Source organism: Rissa tridactyla (assembly GCF_028500815.1).
Source record: "Rissa tridactyla isolate bRisTri1 chromosome 24 unlocalized genomic scaffold, bRisTri1.patW.cur.20221130 SUPER_24_unloc_1, whole genome shotgun sequence".
Taxonomy (NCBI): Eukaryota; Metazoa; Chordata; class Aves; order Charadriiformes; family Laridae; genus Rissa; species Rissa tridactyla.
Genome location: NW_026529338.1, coordinates 330,418 through 347,062, shown reverse-complemented (window position 1 = coordinate 347,062; position 16,645 = coordinate 330,418). Strand labels below are relative to the sequence as shown.

Sequence of the window (16,645 nt, the reverse complement as noted above, 5' to 3'; positions counted from 1 at the left end):
ATCCCGCTCCCCAGCTCGTCCCGGGACCCGAAGCCAACGGATGCAGCGAAGCCAAGAAGAAGGGTCATCAGCGCGTCCCCTCAGGTCCCACAGCGCCAAATGGGCGGCCGGGAAGAGGGGTGACCACCCCGTCACCATCCCAGGGCGGGTGACAGCCAGGTCCCGGAGCCCGGGCAGCTCCCCAAGGACAGCGCGAGACAGAGCGTCGCGTCCCAACGGGCAGCGAGGTCACGCTGGAGAGGCAGGACTTTGGCCAAGCCCCACGGGATCAAGGTTCGGACAGTCCCGAAGCACCGGCCGGGCTGGGCAGGGTGTCCCAGGAGCGGCAGTGGCCACGTCGCCATCGGCCACGGTCCCTGCCGGCGGCGCGCTCCGGCTGCGCGTCAAACAGAGAGCCTGGCATCGCTCCGGAGAAGCGGTTTTATTACGAAACGCGAGACCGAAACGCAACGTTTGCCCCCATCCCGGCACGTGACAAAACTGTTTCAAGCGAATAACCAGCCACCGGATCACGAGCCGAATAGAAAATACGCATCTTAGAAAATTCGACGTACAAAAAAAAAAAAAAAAAAAAAAATCAAATCCAATAAAAAAAAAATAAAATCAGAAGAACGCTGTTACAGGAAATCAGGAAGGAGCGAGGGAGTTCCGGCTCGCTCAGCCGCCGCCGAGCCGGGACGCGCAGCGCGACCCAGCCCCCGTGGCTTTTAGCTGCCCTTTGGGAAGGGAAATCAACGGCCAAGGTATTGCTTAGAGTCACCCAGGGCAGGCGGACGCAGTCGGGCTGCAAACCTTCACGGGACAGAAGCGGTTCGAAGACTTCTACGTTAAAAAATATATATCTTTATATTGCTTCTTACGGATCTGGTGTAAGCCTCGGGGGTTTGTACACGGCGTCCGCTGCTCGCCAGCGTCTTAAGGAACCGGGCGCAGGGGAGGCAAAACGTCGCTCCGGTACGAGGTTACGGTCAGAAATACGAATCCCAGGACGTCAGGCTTCAGGGGAGGGAAGGATTTCAGCTGCGCCGCCCCGCGCGGGCAGACGGACAGACAGATGGGCAGAGAGAGCGAGGGCTGCCCGCGGGAGGGACAGCTCGGCACGGGGCGGGAGAGGAGCGGGACCAACGCTCGGGTGGAATTAATCCTCCAGGCAGGCAGAGGAGGAACAGGCACCAGGCGGCTCCTCTGCCCGGCCAACTCCGGCGTCCTGCGCTTCTCCGCTTCCACCACCTCTTCCACCCTCGCGATTCCCCGGGGGATCCCTCCCTGCGGCTCTCCTCAGGCGCCGCCGGAGACACTGAAGCGGCAAGGAGCGCTCCGCAGGCCGGGGCAGAGCTGCCTTTAGCCCGACTCGGCCAAATTTTGTCCCGTGATTTCCCCCAAAGGGCTATGGATAACGCAGCGGAGCGTTTCCTGCGCGGCTACCGAAGACCTTCCGCGCCCAAAACACGGGTCGCGGGGAAACGCTGGTGCTCTCCCGCCCCGCCGGGCGGCTCGGGGAAGACTGAGGCTTCTTCGGCGAATCCGGGCGTTAAACCAGCCCGGCAGCTACTGCGAGGCAAAGGGAGGAGGAGATAAAACCCAGCCTGAGACCAGAGCCGGGCAAAACCGTTCCAACGGTTTGGCGTTTAGGGAAGGAAACGTATCAGTGACCTCGGAGGAACCCGGACGAGGCGCCCGAGCCGCCGCAAGCCGCAGAGGGCTTAGCAAGGCGGGATACACGGAGCGGTGAGAACCAGCTCCGTTTGCTACGGTTTCCTCCTCATTTTAGGACAGCGGTCTTGAGCCGGGGTTAATCGGCGATTCCTGCCCTGACAATTCCCATCAGCCTCCGCCGGGGAAGGCGGGCAGTGGGGAAACTGCCCCGCGCGTCGGCTCCCCCACGCCCCACTTCCATTTTTTTTTTTCTTTTTTCTCTTTTTTCTCGAAAACACAAGACGATATAATTGAGAAAAATCCTTCCCTGACGGTTCAACCTGTCAGATCCCGGCTGGGGTGAGATGCCGGAGAGGCAGAGCGGGACCGGCGGAACGCAGCACGTTCTCCGGATCTCGCGTTCTCCTCCCAGCTGCTGGGAAGAGACCGGGACACGGCCGAACCTGGGGCCCGTTGGCACGGGGAGGAGGAAGAGGAGGAGGAGGAGGGGACGAGGGCAGTCTGAGCGCTGGGGACGGCATTGGATGGCAAACAGCAGGCTGCAAACTGGTCCCCGCTTCGGCAGCGTCCTGGGAATCCTTCAACTAGGAAAGCAACCGCTGAGGGCGGCGCCAACCCTGCTCCTTCCTCGGCGCTTCCCCTTCCTCCTGGCACGGCAGACACCGGGCTCCAACCCTCGCTCTGGCTGCCCGTCTATTTACCCCTGTCTATTTACCCCCGTCTATTTACCGGGCAGAGTTTGGTTCCCCCCCACGCACCGGGAGGGCACCGGGAGACTCTCTGTCAGACGGTACCCCTGGGGAGAGCTGCTGCGGTGAGCTGGGAAAAGCCGGGAAGGCTGCCGGAGACGCAGCGAGAACAGCGTCTTTCTTTTTGCTCAACTCTTCTTCATTTTTAAACTTTGTAAACTTGAAAAAAAAAAAACCAAAAAAACCAAACGAAACCCCAAAGCGAACAAACCCAAACCCATAAGTAGCACAATCGTACAACTACGGGGGGCGGGGGACGTGTTCCCTGTCTACTCATCGCTAAAACCTAGAGAAACAGTGGGGCGGTGAGAGAAAAATGGTGGGGGGAAGAGGGGGGGGAGAGGATGCACGCACTCGAGAGGCACACTGCAAACGGGCCGGCGTGAGACGGGACCAGCATCAGACGATCCCGAAGCGTTCTGCTCTTTTCCTCTTCTTTGCCTGCGAAGAGGAACGACAAGAAAACCATCAAAACCACCCCCCCCCCAAACCAAAACAAAAAAAGAAAGAAACGAACTCGAGTTCTTTAAAATCTCCCGCGCGACCCGGACGGGAGAATTTATTAAAGGTTTGGTATCGGTACCAACGTCGGAATTGGGCGGCTCCGGCCCCCTTTCCTGAGCCCACCGAGGGAGTTACGGAGTTTGGCCTCCCACCCCCGGGAGAAAAAGCGCCCCCGAAATCAAGGAGCGGGGGAAAAAAAAAAAATAAAAAAAAATAGAGGGTGCCTGCCATAACGGCGCGGCTGCGGCCGCTTCGTCTTGCTGGCAAGGGGGCTACAAAGGGGCTGAGCCGGGAACAATGCCCACTTCAGAGGTCTGGAAACCCTTCCAGGCAGTGGGGAGGTGGGAAATGTAGAAAGGGCAAAGGGTTAACACTCTCCTATTCATGGAAAAGGTGAGAGGGACACACTAAAACGCATTAAATATACTATTGCGTCTCTCAGATATGCCTTTAAGCCGATACACGAGGGGCGTATAAATCTTAATTTTTAGCAGGATAAATAGCCCGAGGGCAACAGAAGCCCTAATCAAGAATCTCCGGGGGAAAGGTGCATTGGAGTGCACACAATACCAGTAAAAAGACCTTTTTGTTCCAGGCACAATCTCCAAGTGACCTAAAGGAAAAGCATGGAATCCCCGGCCGCGGCCGCCCCCTCGTCGGGCCGAGGGGGGCTCATTCTCCCGAGGCTGGGAACGCCGCTTCGACACGGGGCAGCGGTTCCGCAGTAAAACCCAAAACAAAACACACACACACGCACACAAAAAGAAAAAAAAAAAAAAAAAAAAGCCCCTAAACCCCACCTGAATTGTTGAGATTGCTCTTGGGAACCAAACAAAAACCCGCTTCTCCTCTGGCAGGGCCAGGAGCCATCCGGGTAAACGGTTTCCGAGACCCAACGCTCGCCCTGCCCCAACCTTCGTCACGTCATTGTCACGGCAGGAGCCCCCAGCCCAGAGGGGTCCCTTTGTCCCCAGGAGGGGGGTCCCCGACTCCGCTGAGCCACATTTACGTGTGGCACCCGTTAGGTGCGTACAACACCCTCCCCGCCCCCCCCCACCTAACTGAACGTAGGAGCTGCGGCACCGGGGCACAGCCCGCACGGTGCCTCGGAACAATTTGTAGCAGAAGAAAGCGTAAAAGTCCATAAAAGAGAGCACAAAATCGCCCCGAGGAGCTTATAAATTTAAAAGATGGGCCAAAAGCAGAGAGGACGGAACAAAGCCCGGAGGAGGAAAGCTGGAAACAGGGTCAGCGTCTCCACCCTCATTACATCCTCGAGTCTCCGGGGATTTAGTGAGGAAGATCTACGACAGCATCCAAGGGGACGCAGAGGGTCCAGGAGCATCCAGGACACAGGGAATCAGGGAGTACAAGGAGCGGAGAGAGTCGGCTCCAAGCGAGGGGAGGGGGAACCGGGTTGGGAGAAACCGGAGTGGAGCAGATGTGTGTGTCCCGTCCCCCCCCCCCCACCCCACCTCTTCTGGAAGCATCCGCGCCATCCTGCGGGAGGAGGAGCTGGATGCCACCAGGCGCTGGCACACTCCCGCGGCTCGGCAGGCTCCCCAGCAGCCTATTTCCAGGGGAAGCCAAGGGAAAAGCCACGGCAGATCGACGGCGGCAGCTCAACGCTCGCTGCCGCCAAGGCTGAGTGGCCACGGCAAGGGGTCAGCCCCACGCCAGCGCCGGGGACCCGGCCCCCAACAAGGTCCCGGGTGTGCCGGGACCATCACCGCTGCCGTCAGCGTCCTCGGCCGCTCCCGTGGGAGCTCCGTGTGGGAAAAGCTCTTACCTCTGTGTCCTCTGTAGCTCCAGCCCCGGCTGAACTTGTCACGATGCCAAACCGCTCCTTCCTCTTCTTCAGTTTCTCGTCTTCTTCGCTCTGGCACAAAGAAGGACGAAGGTTTATTTCGTTGGCAATACCCCAGGGTGCTCCTAAATCATGTTCCTCCCGCCCCCAATCCCCCGCGGCTGGCTACCGGAGCACCCACAAAAAGTCGGGAGCAAGGCAGCGCGAGGCCGAGAGCAGAGCCGGCTGCTCCTCAGCATCGGCAAGGCGTCCGCAGGGGATGGGGGATGGAGAAGGGCCAGAGAAGGGATGGAGAAATGCTGGAGAAGGGTCGGAGAAGGGCTGGAGAGGGCATGGAGAAGGGATGGAGAAGGGATGGAGAATGGAGGAGAAGGGATGGAGAAGGGATGGAGAAGGGCTCAAGAAGGACAGGAGAAGGGATGGAGAATGGAGGAGAAGGGCTGGAGAAGGGCTGGAGAAGGGCTGAAGAAGGACAGGAGAAGGGATGGAGAAGGGTGGAGAAGGGATGGAGAAGGGATGGAGAAAGGCTGGAGAAGGGATGGAGAAGGCATGAAGGGCCAGAGAAGGGCTGGAGAAAGGATGGAGAAGGGATGGAGAAGGGCTCAAGCAGGACAGGAGAAGGGATGGAGAAGGGCTGGAGAAAGGCTGGAGAAGGGATGGAGAAGGGCTGGAGAAGGGCCGGAGAAGGGTTGGAGAAGGGCTCTGTGGAGCAGGGCAGACAGCGAGGGCAGCTCCACTCCTGCGGCAGCCACCACTGAAGACACCGACGGGCAGCGTCCACCTCCCAGCCCCCGGCGGAAATAAAGCCACGGCCCCGCTCCCACTGCCCACCCTCACCGTGGCCTCTGGGTTCCCAATTTCTTCAGTAGGAACCCGAGAGTCACCCCAAAGGACAGACACCAACGCCGTGTCTCTCGGAAGCTCAGCACTCACCCCGCCGCCCCACTTCCAGCCTGAGCCAGCCAACTCCTACTGACGTTTCCCAGAGCCTTCCGATCCCCGCTCCTCAAGGTTCTCCAAAAACCTGGAGGCTTTTTACCCCCCCTGCCATCACCCATGCCGGTGTCCTGACGGCCAGTAATAGCCAAACCCATCAGCGCCCGTAAAAGCCTCAACGCACCCATTTTCTGCGGATTTATTCCTACCTCGGGCTGTTCCGTGCCTCTTCCAAAGCCATTTCTCCAGCGAAGGCTGCCTGATGGCTTCACGAGGCTCTCACCGCGTCTCCCTCCCCTCTCACTAAGTACGTCTTAGAGCCCTCACCCCCCATCACCCTCCGCTTCACCCCATCACCCGGGGGAGCGCAGCTCACGACCCGGCTCTTGATCGTCCGAGAGCTTCCCCCTGCGCCGAGGCACCAACGCCATGGCCGGGGGCTCAGGGCGGAGGGCACCAGGGCAGGAGAATGAGGGCACCGCTTCCAAGAAAATACACTTGGAATCCCAGTGCTCCACCTGGATCACAGAACGGTTTGGGTTGGAAGGGACCTTAAAGCTCACCCAGTGCCACCCCCTGCCCTGGGCAGGGACACCTCCCACCAGCCCAGGTTGCTCCAAGCCCCATCCAACCTGGCCTTGAACCCCTCCAGGGATGGGGCAGCCACAGCTTCTCTGGGCAACCTGCGACAGGGGCTCACCCCCCTCACAGCAAACAATTTCTTCCTCACATCTCACCTAAATCTCCCCTCTTTCAGATTAAAACCCTTCCCCCTCGTCCCATGGCTCCCCTCCCTGCTCCAGAGTCCCTCCCCAGCTTTCCTGGAGCCCCTTGAGGGACTGGAAGGGGCTCCAAGGTCTCCCCGGCGCCTTCTCTTCTCCAGGCTGAACCCCCCCAGCTCTCTCAGCTGGCATTCGCCGGCCAAGCGGAGGAAATGGAGCTGGAGGCCGCTCTGTTGAAGCTCAAGGTGACAAACTGCACCGCGGGCGGCCGGATTTGAGGCAAGGGGCAGCGGGGACCCCCCGAGCGAGCAGCAGGGCAACCCGGCCGTGACAACCCCTTACGTAAAGGAGGCGGCGGCGACCTGCCCGGCACTATCACTGCGGACACGGACCCGTGTTGTGGCAACAGCCCGGCCAAGGCGCCTGAACCCAAAGCCCTGAGGTTCTCACAAGCTCCGGCTCCGTGGGAAGCCCCTGACACAAACACGTTTGGTTCTCCCCCACCACCACACGTTACAGCCCCTCACCGCAGGGACTGCTGCGAACACCCCGGCAGCCCCCCCTACCCCAAGGCCGCAGCTCAACCCTCCTCCCCAGAAATCCTCCCCACTGGGCTGCTTTAAAAACGGCTCCATCATTAGGGCCTCACCGGCTCCCTTCTGCCGGTCCCGCTCCCCACCGGAGCGACCAGTGACAGTTACATCAGCCCCTGCCCTCCCCGGCCCCGTTTCATGCCAGAGGATGGGGGACAGCAGGTACGGATCCATCCTGGGCTCTCCCGGAGCAGCCGGGAACCCTCTCCCACCCCAGGTCAGGATTACTGCAGCTCAGAATCCCACCCCGGGTCAGGATTCTTCCAGCTTTCAGGAAAAAGGACAAGTCCCAGAAAAGCAGGGAAACTGGAGGGTTGGGAACAAAGGACGCCGGGAGGGATTATCAACCTGGGGACAGGGAAAGGAAGGAAAAGTTGCTTGCTGGAGCAGCGCGCCACATAAAGAAAAATCCAACCTGGGCATTAGCGACATTAAACGGGCTCTTAAAAACCACGGCCGCTTGCCTGCGTGGGTTTGAACCCCATGAGCAAGAGCGGACGGCCCCAACGCCGCCCGCAAGAAGAAAAGCGCTGTGTCTTTAATGGAAGGATGCGGGAGGCTCCCAGGGAGTTGCGCCGAGCTGGAGGGTTTTATTTATTTTTTCGGTAAACCCCCCACCACCACCCTTACCCCAACCCCTGCCCTGCAGGGAAAGCACGGAACCGTCCTCCTAAATCAACACGCTCCTAATGATCTCGCTCACTTGACCCCCTAGCACGCCGGTGTCAGCTGCAAACACGCGTACAATAAACTTCACTCCATCTTTAGCTTCTCGCTGACAGGTTTTGATTCATGGGGTGCCGAAATCCATCCGAGGAAAATTACCTCGATCAAAACGCCGCTATCTCCGCATCTATCAACCCCGGGTAGTGCCCCGGGGCCGCGCTCCGGCGTGCAAATGGGTGCACCAGCATCTGCAGGGAAAGCTGACCTTTCTGGCACGATGTCAGATTTATTTTCTAACCTTAGTACTCCCAGGCTTGTTCCCTTTGCGCTCACGCCACGAGGGTTATTTTGTAGTTTGGCTAAAAAAAACCCAGGGGGGTGGGGGAAAGAAGAGGGGGGCGGGGGGGTGTGGGGGAAAAAGCTTTCATGAGGGACTCTGAGCCCTGAAGCTGAAGCCTTTCCTGTGATCCGGTAACGAGGGAGCATTTACACAAGCACCGATATATTTTTGCTGTATGCGATCCCAAAGCTTTAATTTTGAGCCCTAAATTTCAGCAGCGGGGCGGGGGGGGGGAAGTGGGGGGGGCAGGGCTCCACTGGCAGCGACAGCATCCCACCCCCACGGGAATCTGCCTCGGGACCCGACGCCTCTCCGAGGGACACCTGGGCTCCCTCCTGGTCTGGAGCACCCAGTCCAAACCCCGGGGGACGCCAGGCACCGCGGGGATGGGCTCTGCACCACCGCCGGCAGAATCGGGCCCCGCTGATGTCCCCAAGGCCGATGTCCCCAAGGCCGATGTCCCCAAGCTGCCACCTGCCCTCTCCCATGCAGGGAAGAAGGGGGCTCACCCCTCCACACCGCAGCGTTTCACCGAGCCCTGGGCACCGTCCAGAGGGACCCCAGCCTCCAAAGAATCTTGTTTTTCTTGGAGCAAGCGCCAGGAGTCGGGGAGCGCCCGGTGCGCAGGGGAAGAAATCCCAAAGGGACCTGGAGTGGAAAAGCGCCCGTCAGCATGGATTAACTCCAGGTTTAACGGCTTGTCCTCATAGCGCTTATTCCCAAAAGAGAGAAGGATCCATTTAAAAAACTGGATCTTTCCCTCTCTCCTGGGAGAAAGCAGGAGCGCTGCTGCTGGCGCAGGAAGAGTTAATGCCAAAAGGCATTAATCCCTGGTTTCCATGGAGCGAGGAGCTCTGGCACTCACCGCTGCAGAGCGCAGGACATGCAGGACACGCAAAGCGCGGGACACGCAGAGTGCAGGACACGCAGGACATGCAAAGCGCAGGACACACAGGGCGCCAGACACGCAGGACATGCAGAGTGCAGGACACACAGGGCGCAGGATACGCAGGACATGCAGAGCGCAGGACACGCAGGACATGCAGAGCGCAGGACACGCAGGACATGCAGAGCGCAGGACACGCAGGACACGCGGAGCGCAGCACACAGGGCGCAGGACACGCAGGACATGCAGAGCGCAGGACACACAGGGTGCAGGACATGAAGGACATGAGAGTGCAGGACATGCAGGACATGCAGAGTGCAGGACACACAGGGCGCAGGACACGCAGGACATGCGGAGAGCAGGACACGCAGGACGCAGGACATGAAGGACATGAGAGTGCAGGACACGCAGGACATGCAGAGCGCAGGACACGTGGAGTGCAGGACATGCAGGACATGCAGAGCGCAGGACACACAGGGTGCAGGACACGCAGGACACATGGAGTGCAGGACATGAAGGACATGAGGGTGCAGGACACGCAGGACATGCAGAGTGCAGGACACACAGGACATGCAGAGCGCAGGACATGCAGGGTGCAGGACACGCAGGACATGCAGAGCGCAGGACACGCAGGGTGCAGGACATGAAGGACATGGGAGTGCAGGACACGCAGGACATGCAGAGCGCAGGACACGCAGGGTGCAGGACATGAAGGACATGGGAGTGCAGGACACACAGGACACGCAGAGCGCAGGACACGCAGCTCCTGCCCTTGGCTGGCAGCGCCCGCCGCTCTCCTCTCCCGCCTGAGCTCGGGAAGCTGCAATTCCTGCAGTGGAGGAATCGGGAGCGGCGGCAGCAGCGCTCGGGTGTGATGTTCTGCTTAACTGCCCCGCAGGATTCAAACTCCGAGAGAGGGGAAAACCCCAGCGCCAGCCTCGCTCTTCGAAGGTGGGCAAAAGTTGGTCCCTGCTCACCTAAAAGCATCTCATGGGCGAGGAGCAGGAGAGCCCCCCGCTTGGCCCCCAGGGCCCGTGAGATGCTCACCAATGGCTCATCACGAGCATCTCTGCGCTGCGCAGCGAGGGACAAAGCCACCAAGGTCCCGCCATCCGTCGAAAGATCCCTCTGTGCTCCCAGCACCTAGAGCCGGGTGCGGATTAAACAGCGCTTGCTCCCTCCCGCGTGGGCTACGAAATGAGGTCTCAGGAGCCGCGTCAGGCTCACCCCGAGCAGGGAGAAGGGTGAAGAACCCGCTTGGCTCTGCCGCAGACCCTGGCACAGAGCAGGGGAAAGGGAACAACGCGCAGGAGATGCTGCACGTGTTCAGCGATGCCCTCGTCCGCTCCCTGGGCCAGGCTCACTGCAGCCACGTGAAAGGTAACACGGCAGCCACCTTCGGCTCCCCGACGTGCAGGGGAAGGACTCGCTCGGTTGCACCCACCCCCCTGTGTTTTAAAAGCCCACGTCGCTATGAGATCTCTGCCCCCGAGACCCCAGGTTCACACCACACGAGCAGAGTGCTGCTTTCTCCGCCGATTAAAGTGCCACAGAATCCCAGACTGGCCGGGGTGGGAAGGGCCCTCTGGAGATCATCTCCTCCAACCCCCAGCCAGAGCAGGGTCACACACAGCAGGTGGCACAGGAACGCGTCCAGGCGGGTTTGGGATGTCTCCAGAGACGGAGACTCCCCCACCTCTCTGGGCAGCCTCTGCCAGGGCTCTGCCACCCTCAACGTCAACAAGTTCCTCCTCGTGTTGAGATGGAACTTCCCATGCTCAAGTTTGTGCCCGTTACCTCTTGTCCTGTCCCCGGCACCACTGAGAAGAGCCTGGCCCCATCCTCCTGCCACCCACCCTTTCAGTATTTATAAGTGTTGATAAGGTCCCCCCTCAGTCGTCTTTTTTCCAGACTGAAGAGCCCCAAATCCCTCGGCCTTTCCTCATCAGAGAGATGTTCCATCCCCTCAGCATCTCGGTAGCCCCTTGCTGTCCCCTCTCCAGCAGTTCCCTGTCCCTCTTGACCCGGGGAGCCCAGAACTGGACCCAGTGCTCCAGCTGTGGCCTCCCCAGGGCAGAGCTGAGGGGGAGGATGACCTCCCTCCACCTGCTCGCCAGGAGGAAATGGCTCCGGATTTGCGGATGAAGCCCCCCCACACCGCCAGCGAGTATCCTCACGCCAAAGGCAGGGAGAGAGCCAGGAGCCTCCCTCCCCGCGTCCTCCCGGGTGTTTTCGTTCTGGGAGAAGGGAAAGGCGCGTTGCCCACATGCGCGTATAAACCCGGGCCCTTCTGGTCGCTCTCCCGTCTCTCGCCGCAGCATGACGGATGGCAGGATGAAAAGCAGAGCCCCGGGGCTTTCAGGCGATGGGAGATTAATGATGACACGGCCTTGACCTCCAAAAGGTAAAGGTTATGAAACACTCAAGGGTAACGGGGCTTCCAATTTCATACCCAGAGGGTGAATGACAGCAACCGATGGTTTTATTCTCAGAAACACTCCAATCCCAGGACGCACAGCTGTCGCCCACCGTCTTTTTGAAATTCATCTCAGCATATTTATTCCTCCTGTTTCTTTCCCCTCGCAGGCTCCGAGTGCTGTTAAATCCCTCTGAAGCCGCTGCCGCCGGACACCGGCGAGCGTTCGGCAGGAGACGGCAAGCCACAGGGAAGCCCAGGGTTTAGACAGAAATATTCCGCGTGCCGCTTTACCCCCCTTCCCGTTTCCAGCGGCAAAATTGCCTTTCACAGGGAGATTTTTCGCTTTGGGTACAGAGCGGGGTGCAGGAACGAGGAGCGACGCTGGGTTTCCGTGCCTCCAAAAGCTGGAGAAAAGGCAGGGGCGATGTCAAGCCGCCCCGTTCCACCCAGGCGAGGGCAGCTCCGGTGTCTCCAGCACCACCCTGCGCTTCCAGCCGCGGCCAGAGCCGGTGGCAGAGGGAAAGGCGCCAGAGGGTGAGCCAGCGGAGATGGCCACGGCTTTCTCCAAAATACAAGGACTCCGCTTAGATTAGATCCAGGCAGGAGGAATATCCAAAGTCCCCGTCACAGTCCTTACACAAAGAGGGTGTCGGTGGTAGAAGGACCCTCCGTGCCGCTGCCACGGAGAACGGACTTGTACACGGCACGGCTGACACGCAACCACACCACGCCGGTGGAGACGGGGGCCTCGGTGCGTTTCAGAAAACCATCAAACAGCGCTTTACCTCCACGGAAGGCGGGCAGCAAAACCCAGCCCCAGCAGCTCAACGCTGGGGCTTCAGAGGTGGCCCGTTGGCCATCTCCCAGCGAGACGGCGGCGACATCCAACGCGGCTGGGTCACCCACGGCCACCACGGGCCAGCCCGCCCCCGCCCCAGGGATGATCCACACGCTCCCCGCTGTCCCTTCGGCAACTAGATTACAGAGTTAGTCCACCAAATTGCCTGAAGTCAGGGCAAAGCTCCATCTTCTGGCTCACTCCACCTGCTAAAAACCTACGCCAAGCGGCCGGGAGAAGTCTCGCGCCAGAACGGACCGAGCTGCAGGTCTCCGAAGATCTTGATTTACACTAAAAGGAGCTGGGAAGCATAAAGAGCACGAGTTTTTTTAACACGCTGTGCCCCTTCTCGTCGCCTATCCTCGTGCACCTGATTCGCTCACGCTAACGAAGCCCAAGCCACGCAGCATCAGAGACCGGCTGCTTTCCCAGACTAACTTCACCTTCTCACTGTGGGTTTGGTTTTTTTTTACCCAAGCCAAGGGAAACAGGCAACCGCAAGCTCGCGCCTCGTCCTTCCCTTGGAAAATGGGTTGGGAAGGCAAAAAAAAAAAAAAAAAATTAAAAAGAATAAAAAAACAACCCCAGCCGCCGCGTTTTTCTGTACATGGCGGTTGGGCAGGAGCTGCGGCAGGCGGCGGTTGGAGGCGTCTCTGTCTCAAGGCACCGTGGCTTTCACAGCCAGAGGTTTATGCCGGCCCCAAACGGGATCAGAGGGGGAGGAAGAGAAGAAAAGTCGCAGCCATGTGCTAAGAGCGCACCTGCAGCTCTCCCAGCGCCGAGTTGAAAAGCATTCTTCAGCTCGGACGTCAGGGATGGAACAAACACGTCAGGAATGCCGTGGCCGAGCGAGGGGGACGCGCTTCAGGTGCTCCACGAGGCAAAAGGGCCTCGGAAAGGGCTTTTTATCTCTTCGCACCCGCCGAGCAGCGTCTGAACTATCATGTGGCGCTTACGGAGGTTCTTCCCTCCCAAAGGTGGGGTGGGAAGGCTCCGAGGAGAGCCCCGGCGTGCGGCGCAGAGCCCCGGAGCGCGTTGGGGAGCGACGGAGCTGGCTGGGGAAGGGGAGGGCAGCGGAGCCGCAGGCGCCGGGCAGAGCACGAGAGTTTTTCCCCTCGAAGAGTCCACCCATTGTTAAAAAAAAAAAGTAAAAAAAAAAAGAGGCAACCGGGTGATGAGATAACATGATCTGAATTGCATATCAGCCCCAGATTTAAAAAAAAAAAAAAAAAAAAAAATCCGTTCTATTCCAACACAACAAGCACAAAAACGGCAACGCGCCGCGGCAGCGTCAACCCTTCCCCTGCAAATCCATGGGGCTCCGCGGGGCAGCGGGACGCGCCAAGCCCCGCTGTGCCGATGGTGTCCGCCTGCTGCCGCCACGCGGGCTAAACAAAATCCCGGCAAAAAGGAGGAAAAGCCAACGGGAGTCTGAAGAACAAGAAAACTCTCGGGTGCAAAGGCACCCACTGCAGCTGCCGGGGCGGTCGGAGGCCATCGCTGGAGCCGCGCAGCATTTATTCCCCTGGGATCCCAAGGAACATGGGGATTTCGACTCAAAGGCGGTTTTATCTCCAGGTCCGCGCAGGTACCCAAGGGCCTGGGAAGCCGGGCGAGCGCTCGCCGCTCCTAATTCCAAAGGGAACACATTTTTTTCAGGAATAAGTGAAGCAGGTTTGGAGAGAGACCGGAGTTTCCTCCCACTGCCCTGACACTCCCAAAGGCACCCGCGGCCGGGCGAGGACTTTGCACCCCATGGAATGGCCAAAAGAAGCGCCAGCGGCTCAGGAGAGCAGAGCCGGGGACCCATCGGTTCCAGCGCGACCAGGGAAAACCAAACCGGCCCGGCAGGAGAAAACCGACAGGGCAGAGCAGCGCTTCCAGTGCAATTGCACCGCCCGGAGCTTAATTATCCAAGATTTTTGTGCTGATGCAGAAACAACCGCCAGCGCTCACCCCCGGGGAGCGGAGCACGGCGCTGCCACAGCTCAGTCCTTCACCCGCCACGTACAGCCGGGGTTCAGAGAGCGGATTATCAATTCTCTCCTACACCCAGCCTTTTTTCTCCGCCAAAGAACTCTGTCTGCAGCCGAGGCCGTGCCCGGACCCTGCAGGTCCCCCACCAACGGGGCCAGCCCTTCACCCGGGCAATGCCACGCATGCTCCACGGTTGAGTTTTAGGCCGGACACTGGGTTTCTCAGGGGCTGCCCCATCCCTGGAGGGGTTCAAGGCCACGTTGGATGGGCCTTGGATCAACCTGCTCCAGTGGGAGGTGTCCCTGCCCATGGCGGGGGGGTTGGAATGAGATTTAAGCTTTGGATTTGAGCTTTAAGGTCCCTCCCAAGCCAAACCGTTCTGCGATTCCCCAATTCCCAACCTCACCCCATAGACCATCCTCCTCCCCGGCAGAGCAGCCCGGGCCGACGGTGGAAAGGCGAAATCCTGCGGAGGGAGGAGCCGGCGTCGAGGGCGGCTCCAGCAGATTTTGGCTGGGGACTCAAAACTCCCGAAGTTGGCTGCCCCGTGGCAGCAAACGGAAAGAGCTGCCACCCCAAAGCGCCGGGGGCCGCTCCAACCAGCGAGGGACGGCGGCAAAACCCAGCGGCGGGCGGGCGAGTAACGGAGGGAAACCCGCCGACGGACAGCGTTGATCCGCGCACAGCCCAGCGCCTCGGGAAAAGTCGGGATCCACGTGGATGCTCACTACCTCTTTCAACCAGAAGAGATGAAAGGCCGGGGCTGAAGCACCTCATGTTTGATCTTTTACGGTCACTTAATTTGGTTTCTCTGGTATCACCGAAAGCTTGAGATTCTGGCAGAGCTCGAAGGGAAAGCTCGCCCAAGAGCTGCTGCTCTGCAAATGTCGGACTAACTAAACCCTAAGAATTGTCAAATCCGTGCATTTATTCCGCCGGGACGGCAGCTCACGCGCCGGCGAGCCCCTGCTGCCCGGCTGCGCACCAGAGCGGGCGCAGCCCCATCCGTGGGGACCCTCCCCCTCCCTCCCCAGGTCTCCCAAACAACCCCCCCCTCACTCGCCTTCACGCCTTTGAAATAACGGGAATAGCCACAGCCCAGGAAAAGGTATATTAGCCACTAAATTATCCGTGGAATTAAGCTGTTCCATCCCAAAGGTTATTACGAGACCAGGTTTTTAAAGCAGCTTCTCCCGGCCGCCCGACGCCTGACCTCATGCATCTGCATTTTAAACGTTAGAAAACCTAAATCTGCTCGCTCTGAACGAAGCCAGGCCCGGGAGACACCCGGCCACGGGCTGGCAGCGTCTCCGCGGGGCACCCGCTGGGGTCGGAAAGGTCCCGGGGATGGTCCTGGCTCTACGCTGGAGGCTCTCCAAGCCCCCACGAGTTCAGCGCTCCCCGACCCCTGCGCCTGGCACTTCCCGAAAGGACCTTCCAGAAAGCGCAGAGCTGGGAAAGATCCGCTCTGCCGCCCCGTAACGGAATCGGGGAGGGTTTTCTGACAAAGCGAGGCTTCCCACTGCCGAATTAGTGACACTACACAAACTTTTTAGGGCCTAAAAACCAGGGGTCGTTTGCCTCGACAGATTTTTCCTTACGCTCCCACCAACCCGCGGGCAGTGCGTGCGCGGCCACGAGGAGGAAGCTCCATCCCCTCGAAAGCCACAGCCACGACGCCAAGACTCGGCGCAACGTCCCCGCGGAGCCAAAACCCTCCAGTCTTCCAAGACGGGAAAGAGCTGCTGGAGTTATCATCTTAAGTGGAAGGAGGGAAGGGGAAGGAGAGGATCCTCAGCAGAACTGCGCGAGGTTTAATTCGCCTGGGGACATTCCTCACGGCCCACGCCCCCCTCCCCGCGTTTCGCAGCGGGATTTGGGGCTGGTTTTTTTCTTGGTTTTTTTCTACTTTTGTGCCCCGCGGTGAAGAGGGGTGAAGGGGAAAACCTGACTTTGTTTCTCCGGTTGAGACTGGAATAGGCTCTGGAAAGCCGGGAGCGAGAGCTGCCATTCTTCCCCGGGCCCGCTCCTCCAAATTCCTGCAGCCAAATGGTTCAAGAGCCCCTGAATGGGACATAATGACATCATTGATTGAATCATAATAGAGGGGGAAAGGGGGGGTGGGGAAAAGATGTATTTGTGTTACAGACAAAAGCGAAGTTCTGTTTCACAGCGGGGACCAATGAAGAACCAGATGACTGGGCAGAGGGAGGTCAGAGAGTGTGTGTGTCCCCCCCCTCCCCGCTCTCCGCCATTGTCCCCCGGGAGCGAGCCCTTCGCCACTCCCCGAAGGTTTGTCGGCGACTCCGAGCCCTTTCAGGGAGCACGGGGATCAATGGGCGAGCAGGAGTCCCCCTGACCCCGTGCCGCACTCTCGTCATTTATTTTGAAAACGACATGGCGGGGGTGTGGAAGCGCGGCGTAAAGGGTGGAGGGGGAAGCAGAGGAATAACGGTGAAACGCCGGAGGAGCCAGCGGTGAGGGCGCAGCGCCGAGGTGTGCCGCCGCTTCTCCTGCGCTCGTTGCATGACGGGGCTGCGGGGAACACGCGA

General features: G+C 59.7%; 1 protein-coding gene across 5 annotated transcripts in view; it reads right to left on the bottom strand.

Annotated features, from left to right (window-relative positions):
- Nucleotides 1–402: 402 nt before the first annotated feature.
- The window catches only part of SARNP (SAP domain containing ribonucleoprotein), a 39,455-nt gene continuing 23,212 nt past the window's right edge, over nt 403–16,645 (bottom strand). For 4 of the 5 annotated variants that reach the window (XM_054187166.1, XM_054187167.1, XM_054187168.1 and 1 more), the window contains 2 exons: nt 4,699–4,788; nt 403–2,846 (listed from right to left, as the gene is read on the bottom strand). In XM_054187166.1, the coding sequence (XP_054043141.1) occupies nt 2,805–2,846; nt 4,699–4,788 (132 nt within the window). In that variant the 3' untranslated portion in view covers nt 403–2,804. The remainder of the gene's footprint in view (nt 2,847–4,698; nt 4,789–16,645) is intronic. The other variant, XR_008464038.1, reaches the window with a different exon arrangement.